The 14,257-nt window shown below is 41.2% G+C and overlaps 1 protein-coding gene across 1 annotated transcript in view; it reads left to right on the forward strand.

The window, feature by feature from the left end:
- LOC122838188 (espin-like protein) overlaps positions 1-14,257 on the forward strand; it is a 25,100-nt gene continuing 10,843 nt past the window's right edge. Inside the window, 5 exon segments of the mRNA XM_044128637.1 lie at positions 1-382; positions 1,941-2,131; positions 6,038-6,224; positions 6,324-6,506; positions 6,626-6,757. Coding sequence (XP_043984572.1) covers positions 89-382; positions 1,941-2,131; positions 6,038-6,224; positions 6,324-6,506; positions 6,626-6,757 — 987 coding nt within the window. The 5' untranslated portion in view covers positions 1-88.

The raw sequence follows: 14,257 nt of genomic DNA on the forward strand, positions 1-14,257 counted from the left end.
TTTTGTTTGTTTTTTTTTTTTATCATCATGTGATGGTGTCTCACGGTGCTCCGGAAAAATTGCCATATTCTACGTCAAGAAGCTGACCATGGTGCTGCATCGCGCCATCCAGGCGGCTCGAGACGCAGACCTCGCAGCTCTGAGGAGTCTAGCATCTTCCGGTCAGCTCTCACCCGCTATCTGCGATTCCCAAGGTGCCGGCCCGGTTCACCACGCCGCTCGGTGTGGACGCCTGGACTGCCTGCAGCTCCTGGTGAGCGACCTCGGGCTCCCTGCGGACTCACGAGCCTCAAACGGGGCCACGGCAGCGCACGATGCGGCAGCCACTGGTAACATCCGGGAGTTGCAGTGGCTCGTGCAACGAGGAGGCTGCAGGGTTGAGGTATGTCTAGAAAGAATATTTAGGTAGGTATATTTAGAAAGAAAAGACCTGAAGAGGAATTAAGTATGAGCTTTGGGCAGTGGCGCCGAAGTTATGGTGGAAAGGTAATTTCTAGTTCTGTATTTAGCAATTGTGTACAGGATATGATCAATAACTGGAGAACACTGATTAGGTGCCTCTCTGTCATCGCTACCTAGTTAAATGTCCGTGAGTGAAGGCCTGCTACTCCTAAAAAGCTCAGGTAGTGTCCCGTGTTAGTTAAGGTTTACTGTCATGAGTTGGTTGGGCTTCCCCAGACAGGTTAGGCCAAGGCCTGATGTGATGAGGCTGGTGAAGCTCCTGACCCAGAGGCCAGAGGTCACGGTGTGGTTTAATCTTATGTCATGTCATCCAGAGGATGCTGTAAGCCAAGTACGTCGCTGCTCTGTTCATTTGTTTGACTATTCCTGGTTCCGCTTGAACTGATCTGTAAATGTTACATCAAAACTTGCAGCTTTTGTTAATGTCTTTAAAGTTACAAAAAGCTAGCTTTTTAAATTATGTGTTACCCATTGAATGCATTAATTACCATATCAATAGCTGTGTGTTTATAAATGTTAATGTCAGTTAACTTCAAATGTAAATTATGGTCATGTCCTTAATCTTATTCCTTGACACGAAGTGCATTGCAAAATTACTCAGTTTCTTGAAACTTTTTCTCATTTTGTCTCATCAGTAGAAAGGAATCAATATTTTCTATTCAGATTTTCTTTAACAGACCAACACAAAGCATGACTAATACAAAGTGTAACTTCCATTAAATCCAGCTGTTGAATGAAGGCCTCTGAGTTTCGTTAGAGAACAGACAGCATCACGAAGGAACACAACAGAGTATTGAAAAGAGGGAATGTTCTCCACCAATATCATAAAATAACAGTGTACGAATCCCATCCATCGCATGAAGAAATAAAAAGTGCGGGGAAAAAACAAGAACCTGAGTTACTGTAAAACGTGGTAGTGGTGGCAGCAGCATCATGTTGTTGGGACAGTGAAGCTGCTATGAGTTATGAGTTATTTTTAGAGTTTTGTTGGTAAAAAAATCTTTGAAAACAATATTTCAATTTTGTTTTGGTCAGAGACTCAATTCTAATAATTTACATGGAACCTTAACCTGTTGTTAAATTGTATTAGCACTTGTTTGTACGTTTTAATACTTGTATCCTGGAGAGCTGTTTCGTGGCTGCAGATTGCAATCAGTACTGTACATGAACTTTTATTTATTAATTTATTAAAATATTACTAGCTGATTATGTAATATATGTTGTCTTCCTGTGGATCCACTTGCAGCAGCAGCAAGTAGAAATTATTTCCAGATGTCGGGTGCAAAGCCACCTCCTAAACGTTCTTAACGACTGCACAGTTAAGTTTTTATTTGTTTCTTTTCCTCCAGAATTAGAAACTGTATCGACTCAAATTAAGCGCTAATTATATGCTTATTAACAGGAATAGCAGTCTGTGCTGCAGCTCTGGAAAGCGGCACATCCCCCGATCCTTTATGTCTTCTGTGACTCTTTTCCAGGACGGCGACGCGGCGGGAGCCACGGCTCTTCACCTGGCAGCTCGGTTTGGCCGTGTGGAGGTGACTGAGTGGCTCCTGTCGGTTGGAGGAGTGGCCACTGCCCAGACAGACCGTGGAGCGGTACCAGCTCACTACGCTGCAGCCAACGGGGGTCTCGCCTGTCTCCAGCTTCTCCTCCGGGAGGCGCCCAGGTGAGGATTGTGCGTTTCCATCCACGCTGCAGCAGTCTGTGGTCCAGACTTTAACGAGGCGTTCGAAGACCTATGGAAATCCAGGACCCAGATGCAGTCTTGATAATCCTGGGGGGGCGGGATTTTGAATGATTTTCCAAAAAAAAAAAATAAAAAATCCTCATTCCAACTGGGACAAGCGTTTTTCTTTCTACAATTTCCACAACCAAATTTAGGAAAATTTTGAACTTTAATATGATTTATAGTGTTCGTTTGGGTAACACTTTATTTGAAGGGGTGTGCGTAAGACTAACATAACATTGTCATGAACATGAAGGAGTCTTCATGAATATTTATGACTGCTCTCATGAAGTGATGTTTGGTAAATAGTGATACTTTTAATGCAAAATTGACACTTTAAATTGACTTTAATAGCAACTTTTCAGTAAAAGTTGTTTTTTTTTTTTACCAAAAGACAATTAATGACAACTCTCATAAACATTCATGAATATTTCTTCATGTTCATGATCCATGTTTATTACAGAGTCATGCCAGTCTGTAATAAACAGACTGTTTGTTATGGAGGCTGTTCCAGTCCATTAACCTCTCCATCGTACTGTCCAACCGGAGCCGACCTCGACATTTTGTTGTTTCAAAATTTGTGGGGAATCTGTCAACTAAAAACTAGCTAAATGAATGTTTCAAATGTTATAGCAGCTCATGGAAAATATACAAATGTGATTCATACAAATAAGGGATCCTAGCAAAGCTGGAAGTTCAACACAGATTGTTTTTAAAAGATATTTATGCTTAACCTGTTTTTCTTCGAGTGTTAATAAGATATACAAATAGTAATAATGTGACCTTTATTTTAGTGCCAGTATCAGCTAATGTCTTAGTTAAAGCATTTTAATTCCCAGAGTGTTGTTCTTGCATTTTGTAAACGGTGTAAAAATTAAAAATTTTCTCCCATTATTTCTAAATATCCTTATTACCAAACTTGTTTAAGTGCCTTGGAAATGATCTTCTGTCCTTCCACTGGTTTAAAAGTATGAAACTCAGTATTTAGAGCTTAAACCTCCATGGTTTTTCAGAAGGCAGGATGAGAGAGCAGCCCACACTGGGCCGTGGCTCTGTTTCAGTGGATGTGACCTCCCAGTGACCCCAGCGAGTGATAGCCTGTCGTCAGGTCAAACTGATGAAGTGAAAGGGCGAGTTACAGGAGAAAGAGAGAGGCTGCTGTGAGGTGGCAGGTTGGAGGATTACTTTCCCCTTTTTTTTAAACAATTCACTAGAGTCACACCATGACCTCCGTATTGACTCCTTTCTGTAAAACCTTTTGTAGAAATATAAAAGTCCGATTTAAGTCCAGTCATTTGATGTGGATGTATGGCGACTTTAAAAGCATGCTGGTTAATGAAGTTCATTCTCCCACTTTGAATCCCTGTTATTTTCCTTCACCAAACATCACTTTGCTTTGGCTGATGAATTATTGAGCACAGTTGCTGAATAAAGATGAGTCAGAGCCTTACAGTGCATTCATCTTGCTGCAGTAGCCTGATCTCACAATGAAACATGTAAATGCAACCTTAATAGTTGCATTAGTTAACTTTCACAAAAATACATATTGGTTAAACTGTCACCATGTCTTAACAGTATAATATGACACAGATAATCTGTATTATTGCACCGCTCCCGGTCAGAAACAACCAATCAGAGCTAAGAGGAAGGTCTTTGTGCTGTCAATCAACGGGTACACGCTGCTAAATGCACTAATGGTGAAGAAATCACTTAGCATTACAGAAAAAGGTTTCTCTGCTGTCAGGCTAGCCAAGCTAACTGGCCTGAGCATTGATGGCAGACTCCATTGCGGTGAACCAGCTGTAGCGGAGCAGAGAGAAACGTTGATTGACAGCGCTAAGACCCTCCTCCTGGCTTTGATTGGTTGTTTCAGATCACAACAGAACCAGAGGGAGAAGGCAAAGGAGCTTTTCACAGATGATCTGTCTCGTCTTATACTATCACAACATAGTGATAGTTTTAACAAATATGTTAAAAAATGAAAAAAAAAATTAAAGTTACATAGCACAACTTTAATCTGAGAACATTTATTTAGTGGGGGAAAAGTTTATGCAGTGTCATTTACTAACACTGCTTTTAGTAAATGGCCAGTGGCCAAATTGTTCTGCTGTAGATCTTCCATTTGTCAGTGGAACAGAAGGAAGATGCATTTTATTACACGTTCCATGATTGTGGCATACACAGAGAGGAGTTTTTGACCATTTGTCTTTGAACAGTCCCAGGGCTTCAGACTCCTCTCCCATGTTCTGTTACTCCCACTCTCTAGGGTTTAAGCCTGCGGACTGACCTCCACAGCCTGTTTTGACATGGCTGTGAAAACAGAAGATTGTTTTGTGTCTCTTGAGCAGCTTCCATGTAGATTTGGCCAAATCCTCATTTTCGTACAAGTCTCATTGATGACGTTTTGCTTCAAACCATAAACCAAACACCCATTTGTGTTTGTTCCTGAAAACTCAATCTCAGTCTCATATGACCAAAGCACATGAATTCAGTTAAAGCTCAGTGGAGTTTGGCAAACTGAACATGGCTACCTTTTTAATGCTAGGACAGAAAATGTCTTTTTTTTTTTTTTTTTTTTCTGGCAACCCTCCAAGTAGCTGGCATGTAGATAGTGTTTAATGGTTATTAGGTAGACTTGGTGACTCCAACGTGCCACTCTTTGCTGCGGTTCTCTAACTGTGAGATTTTTTTTTCTCTCCCTTGCCTTCCTGCTCTGTGTAGTGGCAACATAAATATGGGTCTTTATCCAGCCTTGTGGCCAGAGAAATGGGCCTCTGTGTCACATCATATTTATACCCCCGGGAAACAGAATTAGAAGTTCCAGTTCCAAGAAACTCTAAACATGTTTTTAAAGTTTTTTATTGAAAATGATTGAGTTTTATGTGACTGCTTTATTAGTGATTTTTTTTTTTTTTTACCTGAGCTTTTCTTACCACTGAATAAATGTAGTGAAAATTAGACTTGGATGTTACTGCTATCACTTTTGTGATTATGTGATTCTCATTCTGCGAAGCACTTTGAATTGCCTTGTTGCTAAAAATGTGCTATATAAATCAAATTAGGTTAACTTGTGTTTAGCTTGAGATCATGATCCTGCAGAATTTATTTGAAGGCTTTTTACACGTTTATCATTTATAAATGATGGTTCCTTTTGCTACCCTCCAGTCCTAACACACTAAAAACCTGCAGTGATGAACAACAGAGTTTACTGAACATAAAAAGGGGAATATTTTAGGAAGGCTCTGATTTCCTGATGTATTAAAAATAGATGCATGGATTTAGAGTTGAGGTGGGCGATGTGCACTAAAAGTTTTCTCACGATATTTTGCAATACTTTTGCGAGTCATTAGATATTTTTCAGGTAAATGTATGACTGTCTCGCAAAGCCTAATGGTGCTCTTGAAAAACATTTCTGTTTGCAATGCGTTTCTTTGGGCACCACTCACATAGAGAAGTGTGAATTGTATCACTAAGCTTCACACGGCAACGGTTTTTTTAAAACTTATTGGTATCTTTTGATGCTTTTATTGAACAAACAGTGGACAGAATAGTACCACTAACCATATTGACAATAATCATTTATTGAAATTTATTGTGACAACAATAAATGAATATTCTTCTCATGACAAGAAATATATCACGATAAATGATGAATGCCTCTAATTTGGAGCACACATTTTGATATCTGTTCTCCCAGGCTGAGTCCCATCAGTCTTTCCATTTGTGAAGCACCTAAACATTATACTTCTGTCTCTTTAATTCACTTTACTTCTACAAAAAGCAACCATTTGGTTGTTGTTGGTTCCTGTTGCTGCAGTAACCGCGCTGTCCGTGTTCTGGCTGCAGGTGTGTGAACCGGCAGACGGCCACAGGGGCCACGCCGCTGTACCTGGCCTGCCAGGAGGGGCACCTGCACGTGGCTCGGTACCTCGTGACAGACCGCGGGGCCGACGTTCACCTGACGGCCTACGACGGCATGACGTGCCTTCACGCCGCCGCTCACATGGGCCACCAGGCTGTGGTGGACTGGCTGGTCAGTGCTGGGGATTTCTCTGACCTTTCTCTGAAGAGGTTGTTGTTGTTGCTGCTGCTGCTGTGGTCTGAGCTGCGTTTTGGGAATTTTCTAATTCAGGTGACCTGCACCGACGTGGGTTTGTCCTGCCAAGACGGGGAAGGAGCAACAGCCATGCACTTTGCCGCCAGCAGGGGGCACCGTTGCATCTTGGAGAAGCTGCTCCACGTGGGTTCTAAAGTCATCAAAGATTTCTGGGGAGGGACCCCTCTTCATGACGCTGCAGAGAACGGGGAGCTGGAAGTTAGACTAAGCTGTTTATTTATTTGTTGGCACAATTTAAAAGGGATGGGGGGAATAAAGCAGTTTTATATGTATTGTTATTTTCTTCTCTGCTGATGTTGTCTCGTTTGATTTCTCAGATCTGTAAAATCCTGTTGGCCAACGGAGCGAACTCCACTGAGGAGGATATTGATGGCTTCACAGCAGCAGACTTAGCAGAGTACAACAGGCACTCTGAATGTGCCAGGTACCTTCGTGCCATAGAGAAGAACGTAAGCTTTCTGGCTCAGCTGCGGATTTTGCCGCAGCTTCATTTCCTTTGCCTAATTTATGTTTTTAAACATAAACAGAGGTGGGTAGAGTCGCCAAACAATGCATCATGATATTCTGCTCGAGTAAACATATTTTTACTCAAGTAAAAGTACAAAGTAGTACACGAAAAAATAAATACTTGTCATGATAAGTGAATTGTCCCAGAACTTATTGCGATAAACAATTATATTGTTGTTCTGAGACCATTTTCAAGTAATATAATAGTAATAATGTCACAATGATGCAAGAATGTATCCTCAAGGATCAACAACCTTTGCATTCTAATTGGAAGACGTTTTAAATGTCCAAATCAAATAGAGAAAACAACAGAAACAACAAATGAAATAAAATATAAAGTTTCTGTAAACAAAATTATCTTTCAAAAAAAAAGGGCTAGTTGAGACCAAAACACCAGACTGACGACTTTTATCACTCAGTTTTTTGGTGAAAAACAATAAATCAAGCAAATGAAAACGATTGAATTTCTTTTCATTTATCTAGGGATTAACTATTGTTTATTGTGACAGGCCTACTCTCATGTATGTTTGGTTAAAACAAGCTTGTTCTTCATTCAGTAAAGTCACTCGCTGTTGGTAAAGTAGCCAGAAATTTTACCCAGTTAAGAGTAATACAGCTGAAAATGAGCCTATTTGGTTGATCTGGCATGTATATTAATCTATATTAATATATAATGATGTCTACTGCCTTTTTATATTTTACATAAATTACGGTACTGTGTATAGAAGCAACACAACAGATTTTTTTTTATTTTTTTTTAGCAAGTTTGAGCAAGTTGATCTTTTTTTAATCCAGTGGGCGCATCATGTTGGTCCTACGTCTGTCTGCTGGTCAGCCCATCGGTTTATGCACAGGTATGTCATGGGCTGGTCTGAAACAAACACCTGATCTGTAGAGATTTATGCTCACAGTCATCTCTCAGGCTTACAGAGAACGGCCTGAAAAAGAGAGACGATAACCAGTGATTATTATTATTATCCATAATCCATTCTCTGAGTTTTGTTGCTGACCATGTCCAACTCTTTCTGACTGCAGTGCACCCATCTTCTGATAGCTTCTTCCACCAGGCTAATGCATTGTGAAGGTCACTGTACTGCAGTGACCTTCACTGTGACCAAATCTCAATGTTAATAGAGCATCTTTTCACCTGACTGAGCTGGAGACGTTTTACAACTTTCCAAACTGGATATTACACTGATTACCTAATTCTGCGATCCAGTTACTTGTGGAATTTGAACTGGGAGCTGGTTTTGACATCAGCCCCGAGGTGTTCTGGTTAAGAAGACATGGTTTCCACATGGTGACATCCTTAAACATTGTTAGCAGTAGCTTTTACGAACATTATTTTAAGTTTTATTTTCCATAAGCAAACACTACCTTTAATGTGTTCAGTTGAGAGCTACAGGCGGCGTCTGTAACATTGATTTTAGATGCTCTCTTACATGTGTGTCTTGTGAAACCAACATGTTTCCTCCACAGTTTTCTACTGTTGATGGGAGGAGCGGCCATATTGAAAAGCTGCCTTACAAGTCCTAACTGGAGATGGTCAGTTGCTTGCAGTTTCCCAGTGGGAAATCTGACTTTGGAGGGCGTTTCAGTCGATTTAAAAAAATTTTTTGTTAAATTTTCCAGCTCCGAGTACAACTGGAGTGCAGGATTATCATCAGAAAAAAGTGAACTGAAAAAAAAACAACAAAACCTTGTATTTATAAGTGTAAAAAATCTTTTGCCCTTAGCTCCCCCGCCCACCGTCCAACAAAAACAGCTGGCAGTAGCTGAAATGCTAGGCTAACTGCAAGGCTAGGCTAACTTCCCGTCCTTCACGTGAGTCCTGTTTGGCTTCGTCGTGAAACAAATCAGCGCTCTGAACGGGGAATGGTGGCGGAGGGAGGCCGGTCAACAGCAAACATCTGGAAAGTCTTGAAGCCTCCGTGAATCATTTTCTTAATTTGTAACATGCATTTGATTCGGGCCGGGCCTGTCACTCTGCTGAACTGCTCCCCTCCACTCTGCTTGATTGCGCTGCTCTCGGTTTAAGAGCTCTAAGAGAATGAAGGATGAAGGCTTTTGTGTTTAATAAGGCATTACAGGCCACAATGGCGTGTGATCAGGAGGAGATCCATTCCTCTCCGTTTGCCTCAGAGGCCTTTATGGGATTAGCTCTGGTGTGCGGGAAGCACAACGCTTGTTAATGAGATGAATATTTTAGTGGTAACAGCTTGACGTGAGATTCGTGTTTCTTTCTAAATGCTGATGATGAATTACAACCGATTATGACATCAAGGTTGCAGCTCGTTGGATTGATTTTGAACAGTATCCTTCATCCCCACAGCGGTACGCTTGCAAAAGTATTCACATTTCAGGAGCTTTTTCTCATTTCCTCATGTTCCAAGTTCAGACGTCAAAGTAATTTGTTGCGATTTTGTCCGTTTGATGAATGCAAAGAAGAACCAATTGTATACTTTTGCCTGTCCCATCTCAAAAAAAGAAGAAAAAAAAAGTCCATAGAGCATGATGCTGCAGTCAGTTGGGTTTGTGTGCTCAGCGGGTCAAAAAGTTCAGTTTTAGTTTCAATGGACAAGAGCGACTTAATTCTCTCCACGCATCAACGTAAGTTAAATTTACAGATTGACGGTGTCTTTTTAAAAAACCTGCTTAAACAAAGTTTCTCATTCTAATGTTATAAATGTAAACAAAAAAACATCAAACAAACTATTTAGCAAGGCACACAGTAAGCACAGGTGCACTCCAAAGAAATCCATAAATAGGTCAGCTGAGAAGGTCAGCACTCCTCCGTGAAGAGGATTATGATGATGATGATGATGGTGATGATGATGGTGAATCGGCGAGGCTTGGCTCCAATTCACAAACAATTCCCCCATATAAACAATGGGGAGCTAATTAGCACAGGGGCCGCTGTGGCGTCAGAGGCGGTCGGAGCCTCCGCTACCTGAGGACCTATCGGTTACCACTCTCCTGCGGCTCAGGTGGAGGGCCCAGGGGCCGAGCCTGATACGGGATCTGCCGGCTTATGTTTCAGTGTTTTCACCGCTCTGATGCCTGGAACCAGCAACTTAATCCTTCAGAGTACCAAGGAGAGCAGGATGCCATCGGCTTCAAACACTCGTCTAGTCCTCTGTGTCATGTGTTCTTCTTTTCTTTCTTTCTTTTTTTTTTTATTCCAGTGACTTGGAAGTGTTATGATTGTCACCTCTGGGGACTGTGTTGTCAGTAGACAGTAGGGTGTATCGTGTTTCTTGGCTGTGTGTTGGTTTGAAGTGGATACAAAAGCTGGATGTTAACAAAGAGGTCATCTTGACTGCGGACCTTTAAGTAATAGTAGGTGGGTTTAACTCCTTGTGATATGAAGGAAGCCGACTCTGTAATGCTTTAGGAGGTGGCAGATCTCATTTTGGTGCAAAACCACGAAATCACACCAAGCATTTTTGGTCTATTTTCTTATTCAAATATCTTAGTAAACTTGAAAAAAAAAAACTAAACTTATAAGTAACTATTCAGCTTGTTTTAAGTTAATAATTTTGTAATCTTCATGGAAAAAGTACTAGTTCCCTTGGCAGATTATTTTAATTATATCATTTCCCATGTTATGAGTGAAATAATTGGCCAGTGCAACAAGCACTTTTTCATCAATAATAAGGCATTATTGACTTAAAACAAGATCCCATTTTTTACTGAAAAGTTACTCTGTTTGTTTTGTCTTATTCCAAGCGTACTATATCCATCAGAAACCAGCCCAAAACTACTTGGTACGATTTTGTGTTTTTGCAGTGCACCTCTAAATCTGGAGACAGAAACAACAGAGAGTTGTCTGTTTAGGTTCATGATAGAATCTGCTCTGGGTCCTGAGTTTGCATCTCATCAACGGCTCCAATCAGATAAACACTAGCAGTGTAAGCTTCTCTTCACACTCATTTGAAAAAATATGGGATGCAATTTTAGTCGGCCCACTTACTCCAATACCTCTAAATAAAATCTAAGGATGTTTTCATACCTGATAGTTTGGTAGATTTGGTTTGACTAGGGACCAGAATTACAACATTTGCTACATTTCCAGCTGGCGAGGTTTGCTTTCACACTACACTGTCAAACGCCCCATACTATTTGAAAAGCATTTTTACCTCCTCGCCTGTGGTGGTGCTTGGCTACATCAAGAACTATTGAACGAATCGAAGGAAAACCTCAGAAAAGACCAACAACTTCCTTCTTCACAATTAGCAACACTTCCCAGTAATGCTAGACTTGCAAATTTATTTTGGTTCTGTTGACCCAGAATGCATTGCAATGTAATCCACTTCCTGCTTTTGGAGCGGTGTCACTTCCATCCTTATATGCATTCAAACTGTCAGAGTTTACTTCTACTGAACCGAATCCGAGGCCTTTATGTGGACCAGAGTTCACTATTTTTGGTCTGTTTAGAGCTCCATTGTGCATTCACACCTCCTCAAACAAACTAGACTTTTTTGACTGTGGACTAAATAGGGCTGGTGTGAATGCAAGCTCAAACCTACCAAGACATGACCTTTTACCCCAAGTGATGGGCCATGAAGGAGAACATTAATCAAAGAAGCGGTCAACAGGGCCGTTGTCAATCTGAAGGAGCTACAGAAATCCAAAGCTCAGGTGGAAGAGTCTCTTAACTATCGGTAACAGCAAATGGTCTTCATGGAAAAGTGGCAATAAATAAGTAATTGCTGATGGAAAGCCAACAGAAGTACTGTTTTCAGTTTGCCACATAGTATTGTGGGTGGTGGAGCAAACATGGGGAAGAAGGTGATTTAGTCAAATGAGAAGGAAAGAAGTTTTTTACCCTCCCTTCAAAAAGCAAACGTGCATTCAAAACACACAAACTCAGCAAAGTACATTGAAATCTGTGGCTGTAACAAACACTTGTATTTTTTAATTTCATTTAATTCCATTCAGAAATATTTCCATTCATAGAATTACATGAAGAAATCAGAACCAAAAAAAAGAGAACTGGAAAAGAGTCAGGCTGACATTTCTGTACGAAAAAGACTTTGTGACCACAACATTCACATGATTCATTCAAGATTCACCGAGATCGTAATCCGACAGAACGCTCATTGTTTGCTCTGAAGTCTCCAATCAGTTTCACTTGGATCAGTTTTTCCATCACGTTTGCTCAACGTTTAGCCAAATACGACCACGCTTTACTTTGCTTTATAGCGTGAAAGAAGAAAAGCAAAGTTTCTTTTTCCACTGTGATGTTTAACCTTTTGGGACAAATTCTCCAGGTTCTCATCAGGTCTTTGAATTCTGTGTAAAGACAACCACACACAACATGCTACACCTTGTAGTTTACAAAATCCCCAACTCTAAAAGCTCTTACTGCTCCCATCTGGGGGTCAATAGCAGCCAGGTGCTGCTAATCAAATGCACTTCATCATATCACCACCAATCATAAACACATGTATGGAATCAGAGGTTTTGCCAGAATGCAGCACTGCAACATTCAGCTGTGGGTTAACGCAAGATGGAAAGACAACAATAATAAAAATAAAAAAAAACTGGTGCAAAAGACCATTTTCATACTATCTGGAATCAGTCGCTCTACAGAGACAAGAATCTCCTCTCAGACCTTACTTGGCCCTGGTTAGCATGTTGTTACAATCGTAAAAAGGGTCATTGAGTGTGATTTGTTTGGTGCGGTTGTCAGGAGAAAGGCTTTCATTCTCGAAGTAGAACATGGAAGTGTCGCATTTTATCTTCAGAAACCGCAAGACCGACACCACAGGACCAAAGTGAAAATGTTTGGTCAGATTCGACAGCAACACGTTTGGAGAAAACCAAACTAGATGTTAATGCGAACACCCCATACCAACTGGAAAGCATTTGGGCCGATGATTTGAGCTTTGCAGCCAAAGACGCTGGACAATCATTCAGTCACTAATTGAATCGTAAAAGGTTCGATTAAAATGCGAGGCCATCTGCGTGACAGCTGAAGCCTGGCGCAAACCTTTTCATGAAATGGAACAAAGATCCAAAATGCAGCTTCAAAACTGCAACGGAAGCTCAGACAATGGGTTGCGATGGGCCATTGCAGCACATGACTACAACAAATTATAGAGCCCTCACAGGATGATGAAGCCGCCATCACTTTTCTTTGTGCGGATATTGTTTCCAGGGTGATACATGGTGTTAGGGTTCCACCACATATTGAGCTTTGCATGTTGGCCAAACACATTATTTTTGGACCTATTTCACCAGAGATTCTCCTCTCCACCAGCCTCCTCGACAGCAGTCAGTCTGTGGGGTATAAATGGTTGGCCACCACCATTTTGGTAGCTGGCTTCTATCATACTACCACTGGAACATCTTGCTGCTTTCTTCCAACAACGGCTTTCTTTCTTTATACCAAATTTGTGAATTTTTTTGAATAGTTCAATCATCCACTGTTTGAACTATGTAAGAGATTCTTTCACCCAAGCTGTTTTTTTTTAAATCAATGACACCTTGATAAAAACCTCTGAAGGGAGTAGTATGCACTGGATTTTTTTTTCTTTTAAGGGTATCAGAGTTACGGGGCTGAATAGAAATAAATTATTTTTCTTTGTGAAGGATGACTGCTTGGTGCGAAATCTCGATAAAGAGTGCTAAGGTTTGTAGTTTTAACTTGACTCAATGTCAATGATGTTCAAGTTGCTGTGAAAAAATATAAATTGTCCCAACATGCTATTGCCAGCAATACTAGGAACGCTGAAATAAGGTCAGATGGATTAGCATTACACGCTTTAGTGTGGAGTATTTGTGTTGTTTGTGCTGTTGGAAAAACATCACCTGAGTGCGCGAGGATAAAATGTCTTATTTTCCAGTTGCTCTTCCGCTGATACTTCCCGTCGTGCTACAACACGGCCATTTGTCTGTCCATGCATTAGTGACATTACCAGCCACCCAATCCCGCCGCTTAATTATTAACGCCATTCACCGGTTTATTGTTTAGTGCCTGACGGCTTTTGGCCACCGGTCGAGATGCTGGAGAGGGTTTTAAACAAGTGGTCCGAGGTCATGAGGCAGTGTCACGTCGGCAGCGCGGGAGTGAACCCCTCGGACGTCCGGGCCGCCTGAGTTTGTGCCTGACGGGCTGTCGGCCGGTGTGGAGAGCGGCGTCAGGTCGGTGAATTCCCCACAGATCGCTGTGAGTTTGATTTTTTATTTATTTTTTGTCTTATTTTCCCTCGTTCTCTCCGAGGGGTAGGAAGTGACTAGCCAGGCTGAGTAATTATTTTTCTGAAATGAAAGGAAAGATTTGTACACTCTGTCCACGAGGCCCGAATTGGCAGATGTCTTGGCAGCGCTTTGCCTACTTTCTGATCAGTTATTGCCTGTTACGGTTAGGCATGACTAATACAACAGGCTCATTGCTGTACTTTATTTTGTGATTGTTGACTTTTGCGTGGACCTTC

The sequence above is a fragment of the Gambusia affinis genome, linkage group LG10 (genome assembly GCF_019740435.1).
Source record: "Gambusia affinis linkage group LG10, SWU_Gaff_1.0, whole genome shotgun sequence".
NCBI classification, from domain to species: Eukaryota; Metazoa; Chordata; class Actinopteri; order Cyprinodontiformes; family Poeciliidae; genus Gambusia; species Gambusia affinis.